At 39.2% G+C, this 25,545-nt stretch overlaps 1 protein-coding gene across 4 annotated transcripts in view; it reads right to left on the bottom strand.

The window, feature by feature from the left end:
* Nucleotides 1–25,545, bottom strand: part of LOC106076031 (endothelin-converting enzyme homolog) — a 259,051-nt gene that overhangs the window by 87,665 nt on the left and 145,841 nt on the right. Inside the window, exon 1 of one of the 4 annotated variants that reach the window (XM_056011028.1) lies at nucleotides 11,415–11,700. The exons of the other annotated variants lie outside the window; for them this stretch is intronic. Coding sequence (XP_055867003.1) covers nucleotides 11,415–11,452 — 38 coding nt within the window. The 5' untranslated portion in view covers nucleotides 11,453–11,700. Of the gene's footprint in view, nucleotides 1–11,414; nucleotides 11,701–25,545 lie in introns of those variants that run through there. 4 annotated transcript variants of the gene reach the window in all.

Raw genomic sequence — 25,545 nt, 5'->3', positions numbered from 1 at the left:
TTTAAGTGGCCAGGAAGGTTTGGCATCTGGTAACCAAATGACAGGAAATCGGTAGAGACTCATTTATTAAGAACCCCTTTCACTTTTTGTTTCTTTTGGCACGCACGCACACCCACCAAGATTATGTGTAGGCACATAAATATATGCACACATACACACAGAGAAACACTCACTCATAGAATGACAGGGGCAAACAACTGGCTGTGACTCAGAAACTTGGTGTTATGTAAGGAAATGGCTCAACTAGGACCTGAATTCAAAGGGGCTTTAAGATCATAGCATACAATTGTCTCGCAGCATGGCACACTCGAGATTTCTTTAAATAAACTACTTTATGGCTCATTGTCATGAGTCCACAAGTGCCCTAAGTCTAGGAAACTTGAACTGTAATTAATTGTTACGGTACTAAACACACGATCCCTTGGTGGGTCATTTGTCTCGCATGTTAAATAATGCAAGGCCACAACACTGTTTTGGTACACATCTGGCATTATACTACACTATACTAGTAAACCTTTTAGATAAACCAATGTATACAACTAAACAAGAAACAAGAAAAACGTTAAAATACTTTTTAAAAACATGCAATACCTCCTGTAGGCAATTTATAGAGAGACTGTTTTTTACACTTAAAAATGAATGAATATGAGATTTAAGGAGACGCTGTGGCTGAGTGGTAAAGGCGCCTCTGAGTCCACCTAGCTCTAATAAGATAAGATAAGATAATTTTATTGATCCAATCAAATGGAGATTTAGTTTGATTACAATTGACAAGCTCAGCGTAACTACTGTAACAATAACAGTACAGATGAAAAATTCGAACAACATTCACACACGAAACACATACACACTCACAACCAGCGCTTTATGAATTTGACTTCTATGTACTTCTCGATGACGACAGCTGAACTTGTAACACTCTGACCGAAAATGGGATAAAGGAATTTTAAAATCTTTCTGTTTTAGTCCTAATGGAAAGGAGACGACCACTTTGTTCAGATCTGATGTAACAGTGGTTTAATGGGTGCAGGTTGTCCTTAAGAATCGAGAGTGTTTTGGAAAGGCATCTTTCATGAAAAAGCTCTTCAAGGGATGGTAGCTGTATTCGAGTGATATGCAATGCTTTTTCAATTAGTCTATTTAGTGTAAGTCTAAGTAATAGGTATCTGACATTAGTTTGGGGAAAAGTAAAGTCGATTGGTCGTTGTGCTGGCCGCCTGACACCCTCGTTAACCGTAGGCCACAGAAACAGATGACCTTTACATCATCTGCCCTATAGACCACAAGGTCTGAAAGGGGAACTTTACTTTTTTTAAAAATAAGATTTAAAAACATTTTTACCGCGTCTCCTTTCCCTTTCTTGCCAAGAAAGAATCCTGGTTAATTAAGCGAATGTATAAATCTACTACACTTTATAATATTCCAATGTTAAACATTTAGATCTAGACTTAGAAGGCGAAGCGCAAAATTTTCCGGAACAATAATTTAACAAACTCTTGAATCAATAAAGCCTTAATTCGGAAATCCCCGAAAGCGATAGTCCTTTTAAGTACGCGACAGTCCTTTCAAAACCTATGTTAGATCTAGACCTATCTCTAAATCTCTAGCCAAATTTGAATTTATTTAACTTTTTACTTGTAAAAAAGGATAACAGTCAAACTAGAGTTTCCACCCTTGTGGCCAACGAGCTGGTAATTCTTTTCTCAACGATATACATCAACTATTAAATTTCTAGGAAAATCGTCAGAGCCATTTTTGAGATCAGATGTTTATGTATGTTCCCGGCTGGTCCAGGTTCCACGAAGATCTGACTTCATTAAAAAGTATTGTTAAAAAAATGGTATTGATTAGTTTGAATTTACTTTTAACCTCACAGAACTGTACTGTAAACTAAAAAGAGAAAAACCAATGGCGCTGATATTCATTGACCTAATGACCTATATGAGCAATTAACAAATTGGAAAGCAGTAAATTTAAAATGTCAAAGAATTGTATACAGATATAGTTCTAGACGCTTGGACTATTTTCAACAAAAACTATTTTCAACCAAAAAGATAGATAAATAGACAGACAGACAGACAGACAGTCAAACAGATACATAAATAAATAAATAAATAGATAGATAGATAGATAGATATTAGATAGATAGATAGATAGATAGATAGATAGATAGATAGATAGATAGATAGATAGATAGATAGATAAATTGAATATGCCATGTTGTCTGTTACTATTTATATGTCAGTGATTTGATCTCTAAACTACATTGCTGAAGGTAGACTCTGAATTGCTGTGTCGGTTGGCGTTAATAATGACCTGGGGGGGCAGGACATGGGCTTGTCAGGAGTCAAGAAGGTCACGACGTCGCTAGAAAATCTCATTTTGTGTCTTCCCTTAAAGTTTACTATGAAAAAAAAAAAGTCAATAAACAGTTGACAGAAAATTAAAGATGAAACTTTAATAATAAAAAAAAAAAGGTTACGTTGCTACACAAACTCGTAGAGGGCACTGCGGGTCACTCGTACTATCACATGATAAACACACATGCATTCTGCATCACATTCACAAGAGAAACGTTGACTTAGCATATAGGAAGATTCTAGTTGACAGGATTTACTACACGAAAAAAAAAAAATCTTCGATGGTGGGTTGATGTTTTTGTTGTTGTTGTTGTTGTTTTGTGTTTTTTTGTATTGTTGTTGTTGTTGTTTTGTGTTTTTTTGTGTTGTTGTTGTTGTTTTGTGTTTTTTTGTGTTGTTGTTGTTGTTGTTTTTAAGTTTTTTTTTGTATTGTTGTTGTTGTTTTTTGTGTTTTTGTTGTTGTTGTTGTTGTTGTTGTTTTGTGTTGTTGCTGTTGTTGTTTTTTGTGTTTTTTTTTTGTTTGTTTTTGTTGTTGTTGTTGTTTTGTGTTTTTTTGTGTTGTTGTTGTTGTTTTTTGTGTTTTTGTTGTTGTTGTTGTTGTTTTGTGTTTTTTTGTGTTGTTGTTGTTGTTTTTTGTGTTTTTGTTGTTGTTGTTGTTGTTTTGTGTTTTTTTGTGTTGTTGTTGTTGTTGTTGTTGTTTTGTGTTTTTTTGTGTTGTTGTTGTTGTTGTTGTTGTTGTTGTTTTGTGTTTTTTTGTGTTGTTGTTGTTGTTGTTGTTTTTTGTGTTTTTTTGTGTTGTTGTTGTTGTTGTTGTTTTGTGTTTTTTTGTGTTGTTGTTGTTGTTGTTGTTTTTTGTGTTTTTTTTTTGTTTGTTTTTGTTGTTGTTGTTTTTTGTGTTTTTTTGTGTTTTTTTTTGTGTTGTTGTTGTTCAAGGAAAGATTTGACAAATATTTTACAAAGGTACATTCAAACAACAGACACACTCAAACATTGCATGAGGAGGTTCAACTATATAGCCTTCAGGCTAGAAGACTTAAAAGTAAAGTAGCAATTATACCTAAAACACTGAACCATAATCTTCAAATACAAAAACAAAATTTAATAAAATACTCTGAAAGACACAAAGATAAAGGCACATTCCTCGTCCCATATGCTAGGATAAATTTGTACAAATACTCCTTCTTCCCTAGTGCTATTAGAGCATGGAATGGGTTGCCTGAGCTAGCCAGGAAAACCAGTGACTTGGCAGAATTTAGGTCAATGGTTAATATGCATGACTGAATGCATGACGCGTAGGACGTAATCACCTTCTTTTTTGAAGTAACGTCTGTATTATATAAGATAAGATAAGACGTAATCATCTTCTTTTTTGAAGTAACGTCTGTATTATATAAGATAAGATAAGACGTAATGACCTTCTTTTTTGAAGTAACGTCTGTATTATATAAGATAAGATAAGACGTAATCACCTTCTTTTTTGAAGTAACGTCTGTATTATTATTGTAAGATGAGATAAGATTTGGCCTTTCATCCTTCAATACACACAATTAATTCTAAGAACCAACTATAATGTTTCATAAATCTTATAATGGCGATAAATCAATATCTTCATTGTCATTTGAAGTCAAAGATTTTATTTAAAGTAATCTAAAGGGTCACCGCATCACAAACCAAGAGATCAGAGACAGAGTTACCGCAGCGATCGGAGCCTATGACGACCTGCTAACTATTGTAAAAAGACGAAAGCTTAAAACCTATGGCCACATTACAAGATCTACGGGGCTCGCAAAGACCTTCCTTCAGGGAACAGTGCCAGGTAAAAAGAAGAAGAGGCAGACAGAAAAAGCGATGGGAGGACAACATTAAAGAATGGACGGGCCTGCCATTGAGAGAGGTTCTAAACAAGGCACAAAAAAAAGGGAGGAATGGAGAAAGACGGTCGACAAGTCTTGCCAGATGCCCCAACGGTCCAACAGACTAAGGAATAGGTAAAGGTAAAAGGTAAAAGGTTCACCGAAAGAAAAGCTGGCTGGAGAACATAAAAGAAAATGGACTCTTGATTTCCTACTAAGAACAGCTGCTGACATGAGGACAAATGGATGGAGTTGATAACGCGAACTGTTACAGCAACAGTACGACAAAAAAGTCAAAGGATGAGTCTTAGTTTTCTGTTGATTATTATTATTATAGCTTTTATATAGCGCTACTTTCATGCTTATAGCATGCTCAGAGCGCTTTTTGGTCCAATCTCATTTGTGGACCAGTGGGGGGAGGGGGTATCTAGGAGTTGGTTTTCCGTGCTGCCTTTAGGCGCTCAGTAAACACAACTCCGCCCGAGTCGGGTGTCGAACCTCGAGCCCCTTTCTAGGTAGCCAAGCCAAGCCAAGTTCAAGCGCACTTGGCCTCTCGACCACGCTTCCCATGGAAGATACATGGAAGAGACATAAAACCCTGAGCCTAGCTCTGAGCATTGATCCAGCAGAGGACTTGAACGCAGCCTATTAGTGTTCTCAGTCGATATTTGCCTAAAAGCAATGTTTCTGTCATACATAATGTCTAAATAATGATAAGAACAGAAGGGTTTTTATTTATATTTGATTTTCAGATTCTGTTTCAGGTTTAAAAAAAAACATTAACACAGTGTTTCCCAAACTGTGTTCCGCGGAACCCTATTGTCCTTTGAGGCCTGAATAGGTGTTCCAGGAACTGCTGGAATAATTAACCAGCAGGCCACTACGTGAATTAATCTCTCTAGAAAAATTAGCAAACTGTTCCGCTAAATACGTTAAGGAAAACGTTTGAGAAACACTGCAGATTCATGACCCCAATGTGATGGCTGCTTGACCCCTATGTGATGTTTGACCCAAATGTGATTGCTGTTTGACCCCAATGCAACATATGTAAAACATCTACTTGATCAAATGTGACCTTACTGAAGTATTATGTAATATATCTATCGTGACCTCTATATGACCTTAAGAAACTTATGTTCTAGAATGATGTTTTTTTCTTTTAAGCTAAAAACAAACACTAACAGATACTCATATTATAAACAAAATGGCTAGGTCCCTGCATCCTACCATGTGAGAAACACTGCAGAAGCTCACCCACGCGCTAAGGTGTGCAGACAGACTGACGAACAGACAAAAAAAAAGACACAACATTGATTGACAATTCATGAAGTATTTAAACTCCGCGGCTTGGTGAATCGATCAGAGCGTTTTGAATGACTGGACGCGTTACCATCGGGTCGCGACCTAGTGGGAACTAACACCGTAACTGTGATACTGTCCTCTCTCTGAGCTAGGGGTCAACCTTAACCGCTGGACAGTGAAATGGACTTGATCCTTGGGACAAAAACGGGTTTCTTACCTTATTAAGTCAGAGTCGCGTTGGCTAAGCGGTAAAGCGCTTGGCTTCCGTACCGGGGGACCCGAGTTTGAATTCCGGTGGAGACTGGGATTTTTAATTTCGAGATATTTGGGCGCCTCTGAGTCAATCCAGCTTTAATGGGTACCTGACACTAGTTGGGGAAAAGTAAAGTCGGTTGGTCGTTGTGCTGGCCACATGACACCCTTATTAACAGTGGGCCACAGTAACAGATGACCTTTACGTCATCTGCCCTATATGTCTGAAAGGGGAACTAATTAAGTCTACGTTTGTTACCCTTTTTCCATAATTTATTTTTTTTCTCCCGATGTATTGGTTAATGCCCCTGGAGAAGACTTTGTGTGTTGCTCTTTTGGCCTTTCTTTCATACACGCAGTCCATAAAACAGAGAGAGCTTGACATTAACCTACTAAAGGTGAAGGTAAACACGGAGCTAGCATGGAATGCAGTAGACATCTTAGTTAAGTGCATCAAGATAAAATACTCTCTTTGCAAAGCTTATATTCACCATTTTGAACATTACTCCCACACCCATTCTCGGATCAAGTTGAAACTTTGCACAATTATTTATTGTACCTAACTAAACAAGAATCAATTAAAAAAAACCAATTAGACAATTAATTACTGATAATTAATTATTTTTACAGCAACAAGGACAGTTAATCTTTCAGTATTCAGAGAGATATGTCTAAATATGTGGGGTTTTGTCCCCTGATATAATTTCACATGCTAGTAGTTGTGAACTCCTAGCTTGGCTTAGACATGACACATGGATGTACTTCTTTCAATAATTTAATAATAATAATAATAATATCAACCGAGGGGATAATAATAACTGACCTCACAGACACCTTCAAGGCCCCTTAACATTCCTAGGAACATCTTTGTTGCCTGTCAGAGGGCGGTACTGCTGCAGACCTGTCACATCACCAGAAAATCCCACAGTGGAAACTGTTAAAGGGACTACGATGAATTTTGTTTCTCTTTAGCGAAACTCGACCCTGGCAGCGCCAGAGAATGACTACTCGTTCATTTCTAACATAATAATAATAATAATAATAATAATCTTTATTATCCGTAAGGAAATTTGTCTTACAATTTGTGCATTACACTAAACAAAAAACATTATAACTATAAGAAACCAAAGTGTACATTCACACCACACCACACCACACCTTGCCAAAGAGACGCTAGAGATGAATTAACAACAAAATATAACTTTAATATACAAAAAAGAAAAACAGGATAACTGTATCTGTAGACAACGCATTAAATGTTAACTGGTAGATTTGCATAATTATGAAAATTGACTTCTATATTACTTATACTATATGACTAGGCTCCAAAACTCAGGCCTCTGACTGCAATAATAAGGATGAAGCGCTGTCCCTCTGTTCCAACCCATGCACCAATGAAATAGTAATACATAAGCATAGAATTCGTTAACTCCTACACCCAAGATTCTATCAAGTGTTATTTACAATACTATATATACGAATACAATCAGCACACTAGTTCTCTCTTATCCATTCTCGGATCAAGTTGAAAGTTTAAAAAAAATTATTGTACCTAAAAATTACTTCAATCGATTAAGAAATTAACCAATTAGTTAATTAAAAATTGGTAATTAATTATTTTGTTTGATATCGAAAATGGGAAATAACCTCTACATCAGTGGGCATATAGCTGTAAATGTGTAGTCCTTTCACTTATATAAGTTATTGTTTTTGTGGGGTTTTTTTTTGTATTTTTTTTTCAACATATTTGCATCTAAAATCGATGAAGTGATTGATTTTTGGTTAGGTTTAAAGGAGTAGTTCAATTTTTGCCAGGTTTTTATTACATTCATTGGATGACCTACTTCTTCACTATGTTTTAATTACTTTCTCCAGATCTGTACTGTGATTATACATTACGCTACTGAAACGAAGACTGCCATCTTATCACTACAGACTACATACACTTTTATCAAATAAATATCAAGCGAAATAATGTCTCTGAAACAATATCAACTAAAGCTAGCCAGGAAAACCAGTGACTTGGCAGAGTTTAAGTCATTGGTTAATATGCATGACTAAATGCATGACGCGTAGGACGTAATCATCTTCTTTTTTGAAGTAACGTCTGTATTATATAAGATAAGATAAGATAAATTACTATATAACTGTATACATGGATATGCACGCCGACACACAAACTCAAACCTCTGCATAATTCCTTAGAATTAAATATTTCGCTGAAATGTCATAACATCACGCTGGTTTAGGTTTTCAATGAAGAAAAAAAATCTGGCTAAGACTTTGGCATCGCACCTAAGCACCTAGCCGAGAAACAAATCTAGATAGGATTTTCTGGAATCGTATATTACAACAACTTTTTAAGAGAAGCAATACACAGAGATATAGAGACCAGCAATGATAATACAATATTTGTAATATGAAACATTTCTCTCTCTCTCTCTCTCACTCACTCACACAGACACACACACACTCACTCACTCACACACACACACACTCACTCACTCACTCACTCGATGTATCCGAAAATTTTACACAAACAAAACAAAACAAAAATAGGTTGCTCATTTGATTAAAGGCCTTGTCGTCTGGTGTAGATTATTTTCAAATTGGAGTTATCCTTCCTCTTATGAGAATATTAGCATATTTAGACAAGAGATAGGCCAGTCGATATATATTTATAGATCTATAGGCCTACGTCTGAAGCTCCAACATGTAGACTCTATTATTATTTTTTGCCTTTCTATAAATAAATGTTTACATTTCTTGTTTACATGATGAGCTCAAAATCAGCGAAATATTTTCTCTGGTAGAAGTAAAAAATTATATATATATATATATAATATATCATAAAAAAAGAAGACAATTTTGTGTTGTGTTCTGGTTGTGCTACTTTTTAGCTCTATAAGATCGAGATCTCTCAGTTTGAGAATACAGCCAGCTAACAGTGCGACCAGATCTTGAGGTGACTCAAAAGGGGCATTAATTATTTTACCATCTTCGTTTAACTTAGACTTCTAGAACAGTTTCTACTCAGGCAAGACCAGCTGTTACTATACTGGACTAGAATGTATTGTGTAGAGTTCTCAACTCTTTCTCTCCCTAATTATTTACCACATTCTGGTGGAATCAACGCTGGTATCGTCAGTTAGGAGAGAAAGAGTTAAAAGTTTTATTTGTTATTACTTCCGTAACATTCATATTTTCCTGGCAGTAAAGTTTCCTTTCCAGACCTTGCGATCTATGGGGCAGATGATATTAATGTCATCTGTTTCTATGGCCAACGGTTAACTAGCAGGATGTCATGTGACCAGCACAATGACAAACCACCTTTACTTTCGCCAACTAAATCCAGTTACCCATTAGAGTTGGGTGGACTCGGGGGGCGCCATAGAAATTCCGAAATTCAAAATCCCAGTCTTATCCGAGGCTCGAACCCAGGTTTGGAAGCCACTCAGCCACCGCAGACTATAGTAAAAACGTCTCACTTTTTACAAAGCTTAAGTACACTCACTCTGGACGGATGGAATCTTGTATTGTAATTATTTCTCCCACTTCCCATTCTATAACATGTTGAAACTTTGTACAATTATTTATTGCCCCCCCCCCCCAAAAAAAAAACTTAGTCAATAAAAAAAAATTGAGCAATTATTCTATCAATTACTCATAATTAATTTCGCTTTATACAGAGGCAGTAATAGCCATGTGGAGATAAACCTTGTGTAGAGAATTAGGTCGTCGCCAACGCCAATTTGAAACTGTAGAGAACTATAAAACCTTTTATTTTTCGTAAGCACAAACTTTCTGTCTCACGTTCTGGAGTTGTCTGTCCTAACTAAGACCAAATGACGACATTGCCACCTATCTTGCGTCATCCACAACCAATCGCTAACTTCTTCCCACCGTCACCATAGAAACACACGCACACTCCATAACAGTGACGCTTTCTGATAATGGATGTTTCTAATACCTTTGAGATAGAGAGAAAAGATGGAGGGTAGAGTGAGAGAGAGAGAGAGAGGCAGAGAGAGACAGACAAACAGACAGAGACAGATAGAGATAGAGAGAAATAGATAGAGATAGAGACAGAGAGAGATAGAAACAGAGAGAGGGTGAGAAAGATAGTGAGAGAGAGAAAGAGAGACAGAGATAGAGAGACAGAGAGAGAGACAGAAAGAGAGAGAGAGACACACAGAGAGAGACAGATAGAGAGAGACAGAGAGGCAGAGAGAGAGAGAGAGGCAGAGAGAGAGATGCAGAGAGAGAGAGACAGAGAGAGAGACAGAGAGAGAGACACAGAGAAAGAGAGACAGAGAGAGAAAGAGACAGAGAGAGAGAGAGAGAGAGACAGAGAGAGACAGAGAGAGAGAGACACACACACACACACACAGAGAGAGAGAGGCAGAGAGAGACAGAGAGACAGAGAGAGACAGAGAGAGAGACAGAGAGACAGAGAGAGAGAGAGAGAGAGAGAATGCGCTAGTGAAACGGAGAGGGCAGAATACGCAAAGGATGGATTGATGGACTGAAGACTACAAAGCTAAAGGACGCTTTCCCGTTTCTCAAGGCCTCATTACTAGCCCCAAGACAGTCGGTTACATTTTTGTTCTCTGGTAGAAGCAGAAGTATAAAGTGATACGACAATGCCAGTCGCAGAGATTACAATGTAGGTCAACCTAACCTTTATCCAAGACTGCTTTATGTCATCTCCTTCCTGTAAGGTTTCCAGTCGCCAAGTTTGCTCTTAGGAACTAGACCAGTGTTTCCCAAACTGTGTTCCGCGGAAACTTAGTGTTCCTTGAGGCGTGAATGGGTATTCCACGAACTACTGGGAATATCTAACTAGTAGGCCACCAAGTGAATCAAATTCTCTGAACCTCTCTAAAAAGTAATTAAAGTGTTCCGCTAAATAGTCAGAATGTGCAAAGTGTTCCGCTAAATACTCAGAATGCGCGAAGTGTTCCGTTAATGAAAAGGTTTGGTAAACACTGAACTAGAGACATTGTTTTGTACAAATTCGCCCAATATTTTCTAGAAAATAAAATGGTCAAATTAATACAACTGAATCATTCGAGATTTGCAACTATGGCGGATAACTAGATATTTTGGTATTTCCTTTAGGAAGAGTTGATTAGCTATGTATTGTTATATGTATAAGCTATTTTTTTGTCCAAATTTTAGGCTTTGTAATATAAAATTTCTTTTGATTGTGGCGCAAAGTAAGTTTTAGAATTTAGTTGGCACAGCGTCCTTGACATTGTTTTGCATATATCTTTATTGTAGCCTCTCTCCCAATCTTTCTCTCTTTTTTATTACTTTTTGGTCTAGGTTACCTTCTATCGCCCCCCTTCCTCATATTTCTTCATATCGATTTGTCTTCTTTGTCTACGTTGCTGTAACTTATAGATTAAAGAATGTAAGTTGGCTCTTTAAAGACATAACGGAAACTAAAGAAAGAGATGATTACTGTGTTAATCAGTTTTCTCACTGTGTTAATCAGTTTTCTCACTGTATTAATAAGTTTTCTCACTGTGTTAATCAGTTTTCTCACTGTGTAAATCAGTTTTCGTGAAAATCCAAATCGTTATTCAAACAAATGTCTTTTATCAATGAATCTTTATATCGACATTAAAAAAAAAAAACTTACACTAGGTCCTCCTCCTCATTGTCTATCTGGTCATCCATTTTTGTGTTGTGTTATACACCTGCCAGGTTGGCTTATTTTTAAAAAAATATAATCCTTTTGGTTAAGAAATGAAATCAGCAAACACAACTCCAGTGAATGGTCTCCCGTGCTCACCGCATTGGTGTGCGAATGTTCGGATCTATCCACACCGTGTCGCTGTGATCTAACATGATGTTATCACATACCTGCCCCTCCCTCCCTCTCTGACTACCACTTAACTCACTCCGCCCTCCCTCTCATTACAACCGTCTCTAATTTCCTCCCACCTTGCTGATATATGCACATGAAAAAAAAAAAAAAAAAGGTGAGTATCTAGAAACTGGTGTGGTGACTTCGCCCCCCGCTCTCTGCTTCCCCCTCCCCCGCGTGCGCCACGGCCTCCCCTTCCCTTCTCCACTCGCGACCTCCTCAGCAAATGTTGGCAAAAGCGAGAGAGCAGAGGCGCGCGATAAATAATATCAAGGGGGGAAAAATAAAATTGCGACCGTGACCACACTCCCAGAACTTAGTGCTAGCCTCTATCCTTGCTACATGTGGGAATACAAATCTACTGTACTTAAAGTCAACCCACTGGCGCCCAATTGTTTTCGGGCAGGGGCCCAAAAGACACCTATTTAGTTGAAGCAGAAAATAATAATGCACTTTATAATGCACTGTGGACAGACTAGTTGGGGCCAGATTGCATTGCACCAGTGCCAGATATGACCCGCAGATCGTAGGTTGAGCATCGCTATAATTATCCTAAATGCAATTTCTGGTATTTTAGCTTGGAGATTTCATCCCCAAGCAATACCATTCCTAAAACAACAATAATCTATACCAGTAGGACCGCGACGTTTTTTATAAGCCTCTCCACCGCATTTCCGTCATGCGTAATAGAGTTGCTTAATCAACCCGTTTCCGCTACGACTGAGCAGACGATCCGGTATTGGTCGCGCCAATCAAATATGCACGAATAAACACTATCGACTCCGTGGTGAGTATTAAACCACTCGTCTCTGCGATGCCTGAGAAACAAGCTGGCATTTGTTAGGCGAAGTCGACGACTACATACCACCAGGGTGTCCCAAATTTTATTCGGAAAGCATAGGGCACGTAACATGCCAGAAGCTTGGTTTTGTTACACAATTTTTCGTTTAAGGACTATTCAAATTACAACGGACAATAGTCCAGAACAATTATATATATCTATAAATCAGTTAAAAATAAATAAATAAATAGTATATATATTTATATATATACATATATATATAATATATATATTATTTATATATATATATATATATATATATATTATATAATATTACAAGAAGTCATTGCAGTATAATTAAATAATGGGATGTGTGACCTAGAGGCATAAAGCGATTGGCTTCCCATCAAGTACGGACTAGTTCGAATCGCAGCTCGAGCTGAGCTGTGTTTGCTGAGCGCCTAAAGGCAGTATGGAAACCTTCTCCCAGGTATCCTCTCCCCTTCCCCCTCACTTGTCTACAAAAGGACAAGCGAGCTCTGATCATGTTTGTAGCTGCGCTTTACAAAAGCAACTTAAAAAACCGAAAAATTTTTAAATATACTTAAATAAAACAAACAGAGCTTATATTAACTGTAATAGAATTAGATCCCTACACATCTGTAGACTTTGACATAATAAATTAGAAATATTTTTACCAATTGTTTTTGTTTAGCTTTTAGCTTTCTCCATGCGCTATGAGCCTATCACTTGTCTGGACCAGTTGGGAAAGGGGAGGGAAAGAGGGGAGTATCTTTGAGAATGTTTACATGATCGTTATTTTAAATGCATTAAAAAGAATTCATTAAGAGTTCAAAGAGTCCTCAAGGGGACTAATTCAACTTATAACCACAACATCTATCAAGTACGACTTCTTTCCCTTGTTGAAGATACCAAACACATTAAATAACAATCGTGAATTACTAATTGGATACATTATTTTTTTTAATTGATTCTTGTCTTGTCAGGTAAAAGAAATAATTGTGCAAAATTTCAGCTTGATCCGAGACTAGGTGTGGTAGAAATAACGTGTACAAAATTTTTGCCGGACACACACAACGGGATTTTATCTAAGCTTTGTAAAAACTTTAATTATTAACCTGACCTCAGATGACTGTGCCAATAGTTTTCGCATATATTGCTGTAAACCTGCTCCCTTCTGACCAACCATTTTTTTTCCACGTGCAAACAAGTGTGATTTTTTTTTTATGCTTGAATGCGTAAAATGACCTTTGAAATGTTTTAGTGTGTTACGGGACTTTTAAATGTTCTCAATGGACCTCATTCACCAATCGTAAACAAACAACTTTTTGCCACGTGGTTCTCTATATCTTCTATACAAATTACGCAATCCTTAATGGCTGTCACGTGATACGTAATTTTCATTGTTTTATCAATATTATCAAGTGGCTAAATGTTGTTTGTTTACGATTGGTGAATGAGGTCCATTGAGAGATTGAGGATTGTTTTTCTTCTTGTGTTTGTGGATCAGTGGATGTGAATTCGTTTTGGAGTATTGCAGTATTGAGTATGTTGCAATATTTCTTTTATCGGGATTATTGACTCATTACAACTGGATTCTGTTTTGGTGAGAAGTGAGAATTTTTTTTAACCCAAGCACTATATTTTGGGACGCACGCACCACGCCAGCAAGTAGTTAAGTAGCGGCGTAATTCTTTGACATTACTTTAAAAAAAAAAATAAAACCATTTGTGAACCTCAATATTCACATACACTTCCGGTGCAGACATGCGACAAACCACCTTTTACACACAACGTATCCCCTTGTCTAGAGCATGATACAATCCTAGCCCCCCCCCCCCCCCAAACTTCATTGTTTTCCAGAATACACCTTTTTTTTTTTATCTTTGGCTGCTAATTAAGAAACACAAGAGTTCGGCAAACAACCTGGCCAATTAAATGACATTAGCCAGATTTTTGTGAAGCAGAATTTCAATTTTTTTTTTTTTAATTATTGTTATTTTGAGACTGTTTTTAAAGGGCCTTTACACCTTTTTATTCTTCATCGTCTGCTGCAGCCACTTTCTATTTTTCTTCTCTCAATTCTTTAATGAAATTGTTTTTTTTTTTCGTTTTTTCTGGGTTTTTTTTTTTAAGTTTACTAGGAACAAATTTTGTTAATTATCCAGGTAATGAGAAGGGTTGGTTTTAGAGAAAAGGTGTGTTTCCAATCAGCTGGATAAAGGTGTGAGTGTAGATAAGCAAGTTCAAAGTTAATTAGTCAGTAATTGATACTACAACTTGATCAGTTTTCAGACACGGGTCTTGGTGAAAGAACTCTCTTGACTTGAAAAGCAAGCATAACAGAAGGGTCCGTTCTCTTTCCAGAGTTACGCCATTCCAACTCATTGAGCTGTTAGAGAGAGCTAACTCATTTAGCTACTTCCTGTTAGGCCTATTGAGGACAGAAAACACGTAAGGCCGAGCGATAATGTGTCTATGCATATGAGGATAGTATATGGCCAGCACAACGACCAGTCGATTTTAACATTACGTAAATATGAAGAAATGAACTGTTTTAGAAATAGATTTATTCATTTCAAGTCTTGAACCGGCGCCTCTTCCATGACAAGGTCTGAGCGCTAACCAACTTGACCATCGTTATCTATGATATCTGCTAAGATTGTGTGTTGTTATTGATTGATGCTAACGGAACATAATATTAAAGATAAATAAAAGGGATAAATAATTAGTGCAGTTTTAACATCGCATAATGCTCCAATGCTGTTAAAATATTCCCGCCAGTGACGCGATGCTATTCTACCAGTGACGCGATGCTATCCCGCCAGTGACGCGGTGCTACTCTGACAGTGACGCGATGCTATCCCGCCAGTGACGCGGTGCTATTCCGCCAAAGACGCGATGCTATCCCGCCAGTGACGCGGTGCTATTCTACCAGTGACGCGATGCTATCCCGCCAGTGACGCGGTGCTATTCTACCAGTGACGCGATGCTATCCCGCCAGTGACGCGGTGCTATCCCGCCAGTGACGCGGTGCTATCCCGCAAGTGACGCGGTGCTATTCTGCCAGTGACGCGGTGCTATTCCGCCAATAACGCGGTGCTATTCTGCCAGTGACGAGGTGCTATTCTGCCAGTGACGCGGTGCTATTCCGCCAATAACGCGGTGCTATTCTGCCAGTGACGAGGTGCTATTCTGCCAGTGACGCGGTGCTATCCCGCTAGTGACGCGGTGCTATTCCGCCAATAACGCGGTGCTATTCCGCCAGTGACGCGGTGCTATCCCGCCAGTGACGCGGTGCTATTCTACCAGTGACGCGATGCTATTCTGCCAGTGACGCGGTGCTATCCCGCCAGTGACGCGGTGCTATTCTGCCTGTGACGCTGTGCTATCCCGCCAGTGACGCGGTGCTATCCCGCCAGTGACGCGGTGCTATTCTGCCAGTGACGCGGTGCTATTCCGCCAATAACGCGGTGCTATTCTGCCAGTGACGCGGTGCTATCCCGCCAGTGACGCGGTGCTATTCTACCAGTGACGCGATGCTATTCTGCCAGTGACGCGGTGCTATCCCGCCAGTGACGCGGTGCTATTCTACCAGTGACGCGATGCTATCCCGCCAGTGACGCGGTGCTATTCTGTCAGTGACGCGGTGCTATCCCGCCAGTGACGCGGTGCTATTCTGTCAGTGACGCAGTGCTATCCCGCCAGTGACGCGGTGCTATCCCGCCAGTGACGCGGTGCTCTTTTGCCATTGACGCGCTGCTATTCTGCCAGTGACGCGATGCTATACCGCCAGTGACGCGGTGCTATACCGCCAGTGACGCGGTGCTATACCGCCAGTGACGCGGTGCTATTCTGCCAGTGACGCGGTGCTATTCTGCCAGTGACGCGGAGTTATACCGCCAGTGACGCGGTGCTATACCGCCAGTGACGCGGTGCTATTCTGCCAGTGACGCGGTGCTATTCCGCCAGTGACGCGGTGCTATCCCGCCAGTGACGCGGTGCTATCCCGCCAGTGACGTATTCTGCCAGTGACGCGGTGCTATCCCGCCAGTGACGCGTTGCTATCCCGCCAGTGTCGCGGTGCTATCCCGCCAGTGACGCGGTGCTATCCCGCCAGTGACGTATTCTCCCAGTGACGCGGTGGTATCCCGCCAGTGACGCGGTGCTATTCTGCCTGTGACGCTGTGCTATCCCGCCAGTGACGCGGTGCTATCCCGCCAGTGACGCGGTGCTATCCCGCCAGTGACGCGGTGCTATCCCGCCAGTGACGCGGTGCTATACCGCCAATGACGCGGTGCTATTCCGCCAATGACGCGTTGCTATCCCGCCAGTGACGCGGTGCTATCCCGCTAGTGACGCAGTGCTATTGTGCCAGTGACGCGGTGCTATCCCGCCAGTGACGCGGCGCTATCCCGCCAGTGACGCGGTGCTATTCTGCCAGTGACGCGGTGCTATCCCGCCAGTGACGCGGCGCTATCCCGCCAGTGACGCGGTGCTATTCCGCCAGTGACGCGGTGCTATCCCGCCAGTGACGCGGCGCTATTCCGCCAGTGACGCGGTGCTATCCCGCCAGTGACGCCACGAAGACCTTACATTACGATATGTCCATAGAGTTTTAGTTTGCGTTTTTTTTTTTACACTAGTTAGCAGGTCATCATGGGGTCCAACCGCTGTAGTAACCCTGTCTCTAGCTTCTTCGTTTGTGATACGGTCTTTAAATTCCAGAGTGCACATCACACGACCTGTAGGAATCTCTTATCATAACGTCACAAAACAAATTGACAGCTAATGGCATAGAATAGCGGGTATATTTATTTTATCACCCCTTCCCAGCAACAGATAGGATGTGTAGCGCCTAATGCCCAGGATCTTCGCCCCCCCCCCCCAAAAAAAAATCCCTAATTCTTGGCTATATAATTTTGTTGCTTCTGTTGGTGACTTCGAATAAATCATGTTGGTCAAATCTTGTTTGACAACCAACAAAACAAACGAGAAAAATCTACGGCGTGTTTTCTGGAGCCAGGGATTTAAAGAACAAAAGGTCTATTGTTGTGTCCACTCTGAGATGAAGGCTTTCAGTTTTTCTGGGTTCTATTCTGAGTGAACAATTGGGTTTATCTTTGGATTAACATCTTGGGAAGTAGACGAGGGTTACGGCAAAGAAAGGGAGGGGGAGAGAAGAGGGGACCTAGGTAGTTAATAGGGGGAGGGTAAGGGAGAGAGAGGGAGAGGTGGATTGAGAGTAAGAGGGAAAGAGAGAGGAGGATTGAGAGTATGAGTGAAAGAGAGAGGAGGATTGAGAGTATGAGGGAGAGAGAGGGAGAGGGGGATCGATAGTATGAAGGAGAGAGAGAGAGGAGGATTGAGAATATGAGGGAAAGAGAGAGGAGGATTGAGAGTATGAGGGAAAGAGAGAGGAGGATTGAGAGTATGAGGGAGAGAGAGGGAGAGGGGGATCGATAGTATGAAGGAGAGAGAGAGAGAGGAGGATTGAGAATATGAGTGAAAGAGAGAGGAGGATTGAGAGTATGAGGGAGAGAGAGGGAGAGGGGGATCGTTAGTATGAAGGAGAGAGAGAGAGGAGGATTGAGAATATGAGGGAAAGAGAGAGGAGGATTGAGAGTATGAGTGAAAGAGAGAGGAGGATTGAGAGTATGAGGGAGAGAGAGGGAGAGGGGGATCGATAGTATGAAGGAGAGAGAGAGAGGAGGATTGAGAATATGAGGGAAAGAGAGAGGAGGATTGAGAGTATGAGGGAAAGAGAGAGGAGGATTGAGAGTATGAGGGAGAGAGAGGGAGAGGGGGATCGATAGTATGAAGGAGAGAGAGAGAGGAGGATTGAGAATATGAGGGAAAGAGAGAGGAGGATTGAGAGTATGAGTGAAAGAGAGAGGAGGATTGAGAGTATGAGGGAAAGAGAGAGGAGGATTGAGAGTATGAGGGAAAGAGAGAGGAGGATTGAGAGTATGAGGGAAAGAGAGAGGAGGGTAAAAAAGAGCGACAAAGGGAGGTAATATGAGAGTGACAGAAGAATGGAGAAAGAAAGAAAGAGAGAACAAGTTTAGAACAAATGACTTTCTATTGGGCACTTAGCACTCTATTACTCTACCACATCGCCATGTTGTTTTTCTACAAACTCATTCATGGTGCCTTTCCGTCAAGGGGCTGCATTGTGATAAGTTCAACAAGGACTGTCCACTCCGACCAACCAGATGCCTCTCCCAGTAAAACAAAAAACGAACTGGTTCACTTTTGTCCAACTCTCCATTCTGTATATGGTGTGTACCAGTGCGTTAGACTAATACATGAACAGTGGGAGGTTCTGTATATGGTGTCTACCAGTGCGTTAGACTAATACATGAACAGTGGGCAGATTCTGTATATGGTGTCTACCAGTGCGTTAGACTAATACATCAACAGTGGGAGGTTCTGTATATGGTGTCTACCAGTGCGTTAGACTAATACATGAACAGTGGGCAGATTCTGTATATGGTGTCTACCAGTGCGTTAGACTAATACATGAACAGTGGGAGATTCTGTATATGGTGTGTACCAGTGCGTTAGACTAATACATGAACAGTGGGCAGATTCTGTATATGGTGTGTACCAGTGCGTTAGACTAATACATGAACAGTGGGGAGGTTCTGTATATGGTGTGTACCAGTGCGTTAGACTAATACATGAACAGTGGGGAGGTTCTGTATATGGTGTGTATCAGTGCGTTAGACTAATACATGAACAGTGGGCAGATTCTGTGTATAAGGTGTCTGTGATAGTAAGTGTATGTGTTTTGAGTGGCTGGTACTGCAGTGTGTGTGCCTGTGTATGAAATGACCAGTGGATCTTGAGTGTATACATGGTTGAGTGAACAGCAGTGTGTCAGGACTGTGTGCAAAAGGAGGTCAGTTTAGAGAACAAGTCGCCGGAGTAAAAGAACATAAATAGAGACTAATAAAATCATTGTGTTTATTGAAGCTCATGTTCTTTTAGTGTGACTATTACAGTGTCTACCAGTGCGTTAGTCTAATACATGAACAGTGGGGAGATGAATCTTGACATTAGAGTTCCGCCCAAGCATGGAGCTTAAGGAAAAGTCATGCTGAAGACCCTGTTTTTCTCTACATTTGTGATGTCATGTTAATAAAAGTTTGTACTCGTTAAGTTGCCTCCCTTAAAACATTACTATATTATCAAATGACAATATATATTGTGGGGCCCTCCATAATTCCATACTACTCTGATGATATTACAGATGCCTCCTCTTCAATCTTACTTTGTGAATGTCCTCTTGAATCTTGCTTTGTGAATGTCCTCTTGAATCTTACTTTGTGAATGTCCTCTTGAATCTTACTTTGTGAATGTCCTCTTAAATCTTACTTTGTGAATGTCCTCTTGAATCTTACTTTGTGAATGTCCTCTTGAATCTTACTTTGTGAATGTCCTCTCTAATCTTACTTTGTGAATGTCCTCTTGACTTGAATGTCGTAAAGAAGATGTAAAAAAAAAATTGCTTCTGTTTGCATCGTGAGAGTCCTCCGATGTCCGCTCCATGATATTTCACTTCACTGAATTAATAATAACTTTAAAATCTACAATTTTGTTCAATTCTTCCTCTGTGGAAATAAAAGCAATCCTAAAGTATTTTGTTCATTCATAGCCAGAGTTTTTTTTTTCATGATTTTTATCTCCCCTCTTTTTTTTTTCCCCTCAATCAGTTCTTTTTTAATCGTGCTGCATTATTGATGACGCCATTTCATTCATTTTTTTAACCTTAAAAAAAAAAAAAAAACCCACAACAACAACAGAACATACGTTTCCATTAGACAGGGAAAAAAATTCTTAGCAAATCTTTTTTAAGTCTATTGATTCAAGTTACAGGAATTCTTCTCCCACCTCCGTTTTTTTTTTTAATTCATCTCTCTATCTCTCTCTCTCTCTCTCTCTCTCTCTCTCTCTCTCTCTCTCTCTCTCCATGTGTGTGTGCGTGTGTGTTAAAAAATCTGTGAAGTTTTTTGTGTGAAACAAATACCAATCAATGGATAATTATTTCACGTATTTGTCTTTGTGTTGGGTAATTTTTCTGTGTTTTGTTTCATTCCTGGGATACATGCATTGTACATTTATTGAACAGCAAACTCGGAGACTATAGACGCATAACTCTCTACTGAAGTCTTATAATAGTCTAAGACAAAAACGTAATAGAATATCTCTTCAAACAGGGCCGGCACGTTATCAAGAGTAAAATGATTTACACATATATTGTGAGCATTGCGTAGGGTATGGGGGAGTCAGAGGCGAGTAAGGGTGTGGGGTGGATAGCGCCACGTTGCGGCACGTGCGATTGGTGATACCATCAGAAATTTAAGGTATTCCCACTTTTGCGCCTATCTACGAGATTTGGAAATTATACGCTCTTAAAATGGTTGGGAAGTTTACTTTCTGGACTTTGTGTAGTTAAATAAATTAATAAAAATATAAAGTCGAGTTGGACCGTTGGGGCACCACCCGGGATTATCAATCGTCTTTCTCCATTCCTCTACCCCATTACTATTGGTTGCCTTGGATAGAGTCTGTTCACGCCCACCTAACCATTTAGCTTCTGAACAGTTGTTAATATGTAAACCCGGAAATTATATGCATAATGATTGGCAATCCCGTGCCCCTTACTAAAAATTATGTGAACAACTTTATGATGAAAATTAATGTAACTTTATGCTGGTGGATGCTTGCCTTAGAATTCCTATACAAAAAATTGACTGTTATGTCGACATCGTGTTCAGTGCTGAGAGCACTCCAGTGAACTGTCTAGGCCAGTGATGCACAAACCACGACCCCCGGACTATACTCTGTCCTTGTCACGCTGCTTGAGACTTAACACATTGTAAAACCTCACAGGCTCAGTACATTGGACCTGAAGAATTTTTGTTTCGTCGAAATGCGGCATGTGACATGCCAGAAATTTTAATGTCCCCAGACCGTTAAAATATGGGAACCACTGGTCTAGACGTTAGACCACATGGTATTCTAATCTTATAAAATACAGTCCTAAAAACAAGGTTGTGTCTATTTGAACTCACTTGTCTGAAGATATGTCTTTATAGATTTACAAAGCATCACAATTTACCATTAGACTGAAAGAATCTAAAATTAGAACCAAATCTGTGTGAATAGCGGAGACACTATTGGAACTTTCTTCCACTTATAGCTGAATACAAAAAAGAAATTGTGTGAATAGCAAGCTTAGTTCTTCGGGAAAATCTCAATTCTATTTTTAGCACCATATCATATTCGATTCTGTTTTAGTATTTACTGGTTTAAATTCACAATGGAAAGCCGCTAATTTTTGTTTCCATCTTCATGACAAAAGATGGAGTGGTGGCTATCTTATAAAGCGCTTGCATTCAGAACCGAGAAGCCTCTGGATCGAGTCCCGGTAAATTAAAATGTTGGTACTTTTTATTTCCGGCTTCCAACCTTCAATAATGGGTTCCAGGTTGTGGAAAAGTGAAGGCCATTCATCGTTGTGCTGGCCACATGACACTCTCGTTAACTGTCGTAGATATGAGCATGTAACCTTTATATCATATGTCCCATAGATCGTAAGGTCTGAAAGTAGTACTTTAAAAAAAAAAATTTGCAGTAACGAAATCTTTCATTTGAAAAGACAAAAAGACTTTTTGAACAATGAAACCACTTATAATATGCCTGTTGATCATGTGATTCATTATATTGCGCAAAACTGCATACTTATAGAAAGAAGAACTAGTGTATAATTTGCATCTAGGCACCATCCAGATACCAATAACAAACTGTCCAATATAACAATAGCTGTCTTTAGAAATGCCTTAAACATAAAAGAAAACTTGTGAAGCTCCGCGCAAATTTGGCTTTTGGTTTTCCCTTGTGGCCTCGGTTTCGATGCGAGCAGAAATACCGTAAGATTGTAAGATTTCGCCCCAGTCCAAAGCAATCATTTCAAATCTGTGTCTACGATCTGCAGTTCTGGATGCTCCGTGGAAAATGAGAAAATGCGGAGATAGGGAAACGGATGAACAAATAAAAGATTTGAGTTTTAAATTAAAGAGTGAAGAAAAGAGGAAAAAAGAAACAGAGAAAGAAAGAGAGAATGAAAAAAAAAGACAAAAAAAGAGAAGAAAGAGAGTAGAGAGATAGCAAAGGTGAGAGAAAGAAAAAGACAAAGAAAAAGAGATAATGAAAAGAAAGATAAAGAAAGAGAGATAAAGAAAGAGAGAAAGAAAGAGAGAATGAAAAAAAAGACAAAAAAAAAAGAAGAACGTGAATAGAGAGATAGCGAAGGTGAGAGAAAGAAAAAGAGAGATAATGAAAAGAAAGAGAGAGAAAGAAAAAAGAGACAAAAGAGAAAGAATTCTAGAAAAAATATTTAAAAAATTATTTAAAAAAACAACAACGAAGCTTGTATTAAGCGTAGTTATACCAGTTAGTTTGGATCAGACATGTCAATATAGAGTTGAAGCTAGGTGCTGAAACAAATATGATACATACATATATTAAACATAAATGAACAGCAGCACAAGGGAACAAGTTTTAAGAGTCCCTTATTTTCGTATCATTTAATTCACTACTTTCTCTCTTAAAAACTTGGTCACTGGTGCTGTTATTCATTTATGTTTAATATATGTATGTATCATTAGTTTGGATCAGACATGTAATTAAATTTGTAATAGATCTAGACTAACAACAATACATCTGTGCGATTAGAAAAATTGTTACCAATTGTTTTTGTTTAGCGCTGTTTCATGCTTTTAGCTTTCTCACTACGCTATGATCCTTTCACATGTCTGGACCAGTTCGGAACGGGTCAGGGGAAGAAAGAAGGGGGGTAACTGGGTGATCGATTTTTATATGTCTTTATAACAGAAAGTGAGTGACCTGAATTCAAACTCTAGGGCTCATGCCTCCTCAAGCCAACACGCTAACCACTGTGCCAGGATGCTGCTTATGAAAATAGGTTTTATAGTTATTTACAATCTTTTCTTTCTACAAACTATACAAGGGACTAATTCAATTTATACCACCTTATCAATCAAGTAATTTTTTCCCCTTGTTTGACATACCAAACAAAATAATTAATTACCAATACTTAGTTAAATAGCTACTGTGTGTAGTCGCTGAATGAGCTCTTTATGTTGTGTCTGTTCTATTTATGTGTATGTTTCTGTTGTGTTGTCTGTAAATCAGAAAAGAGTCCTTGTAATCACAACAGATTTCTATGAAGATCAATAAAGCAGTCTTAGTCTTAGTCTTAATGGGTAAATTTTAAACATTGATTCTTATTTTGTCAGGTAAAAGAAATAATTGTGCTAAATTTCAGCTTGATTCGATGTTGGGTGTGGGAGAAATAACGTGTGCAAACTTTTTTTACCAGACAGTCAAGAGTGAGTTGATAGAAGCTATGTAAAAATGAGAAACCATTTAAAGAATACACAAAAACTGATCCTATCCCTACATCTAGTGATTTTATCCCCTAGCTCAGTCACTAATAAATACAAACTAATCTTGTTTGGCAACAATGAATTCTTACCATATAATAAATGCCAGTTGGTACTTGACAAGGTATTAAAATGTAAAGATGATACCTGTATGTTCTTTAGTAAGTTGTCAATTTAATCTACCTCTAAAATATTTAAGTCTATCTACTTCCGCCTAACCAAACTCATCAACTCTTCTGAAGCCTTTGTTTTCCAAAGTGGAGATTTTTTTCCCCCCTTAAAAAGACTTTTATATTAATCAAATCTAATATTATGTCGTGAAAGTCCTTCTAAAGTAAATAGGAATGATTGCCTAAATCTGTGTCCTTCGTTGACGTAAAGATTGTTTTTTTTTTATTAAATGTAATGTTATTGAGTGTGTTTCTGTTTACGATTGTGTGTGTGTGTGTGTCTGTGTGTGTCTGTGTGTCTGTGTGTGTGTCTGTGTAATTTAGTTGGGATTATATTTATATGAGTCTTTTAGAATCACCATGGCAACTAAAGTTCTTTATTTATTTCATCGGTCACTATTCCTTTACGCTCGTCTCTGTCTCTCTCTCTCTCTCTGTCTCTCTGTCCCCCCCCCTCTCGCTGTCTGTCTGTCTCTCTCCATTTCTCTCTCTCTCTCTGTCAATAAACACCGATGGATGAACCATCATTACTGGTCTCTGAAACGCCTCCAAATAGTGCCAGGAGATTACGGCGTCAGAAAGAATAAAACAAACATCAACAAGACAGGCGGCAACACAATGCTTGACCAAACACACACACACACAATGTCACATGTCATTTGTCCCGAATGTCACCTGTCACTAACAACATTAACCCGTATCCGATGTTCTTAAATTGGATACAAGAACCTAATCAGACAGAGACATCTTTTAATCAGACAGGTCAAGTATTTGAAAAGGTGAAATCACGCAACAATACGAGTTGAAGGAACCAACAGAAGAGATTTATTATTATTTTTTTAAAATTAAATAGCAAAGGGAAGTAACTCTAGTCAAGAAAGAAGAAACAGACGACTCATCTTTGTAAGAAATTGAAAAGATTCTTATTAAAGATGTAAAATTTCCTGTTGTTATTATTGTCTAGAATCTAGATATCAGTGTTTCTCAAACTGTGTTCGCGGCACCCTCATGTTCCTCGATGTTCCTCGAGGCCTGAATAAGTGTTCCACGAACTACTGGAATAATTAACTAAGACTAAGACTAAGACTGCTTTAGTGATCCTCACTAGTAGGCCACTACGTGTATTAATCTCTCTGAAAAAGTAAGCAAAGTGTTCCGCTAAATACTCGGAATGTGCGGAGTGTTCCGTTAAGGAGAAAGTTTGCGAAACACTGGTCTAGATCTATGTTTACTATGCAGATCAATCGATCCTTAAAGGCAATGTCTTCGATTCCGAAGATTAAGGATGAGTGCAGTGCTTCACTGACTACGCAAACCCAGTTGCGACCTACATATTTTTCTGTATCTCATGCAGACAAAGCCGTTATCCACTGGCGGTAAAGAAATGTAAGGTAGAAGTCCTCCATCGACAGGACAGATAAGGTAGAGGTAATTCATCCACAGGATAGGTAAAGTAG

Source organism: Biomphalaria glabrata, chromosome 1 (genome assembly GCF_947242115.1).
Source record: "Biomphalaria glabrata chromosome 1, xgBioGlab47.1, whole genome shotgun sequence".
NCBI classification, from domain to species: domain Eukaryota; kingdom Metazoa; phylum Mollusca; class Gastropoda; family Planorbidae; genus Biomphalaria; species Biomphalaria glabrata.
This window is presented reverse-complemented; position numbering and strand designations above follow the sequence as displayed.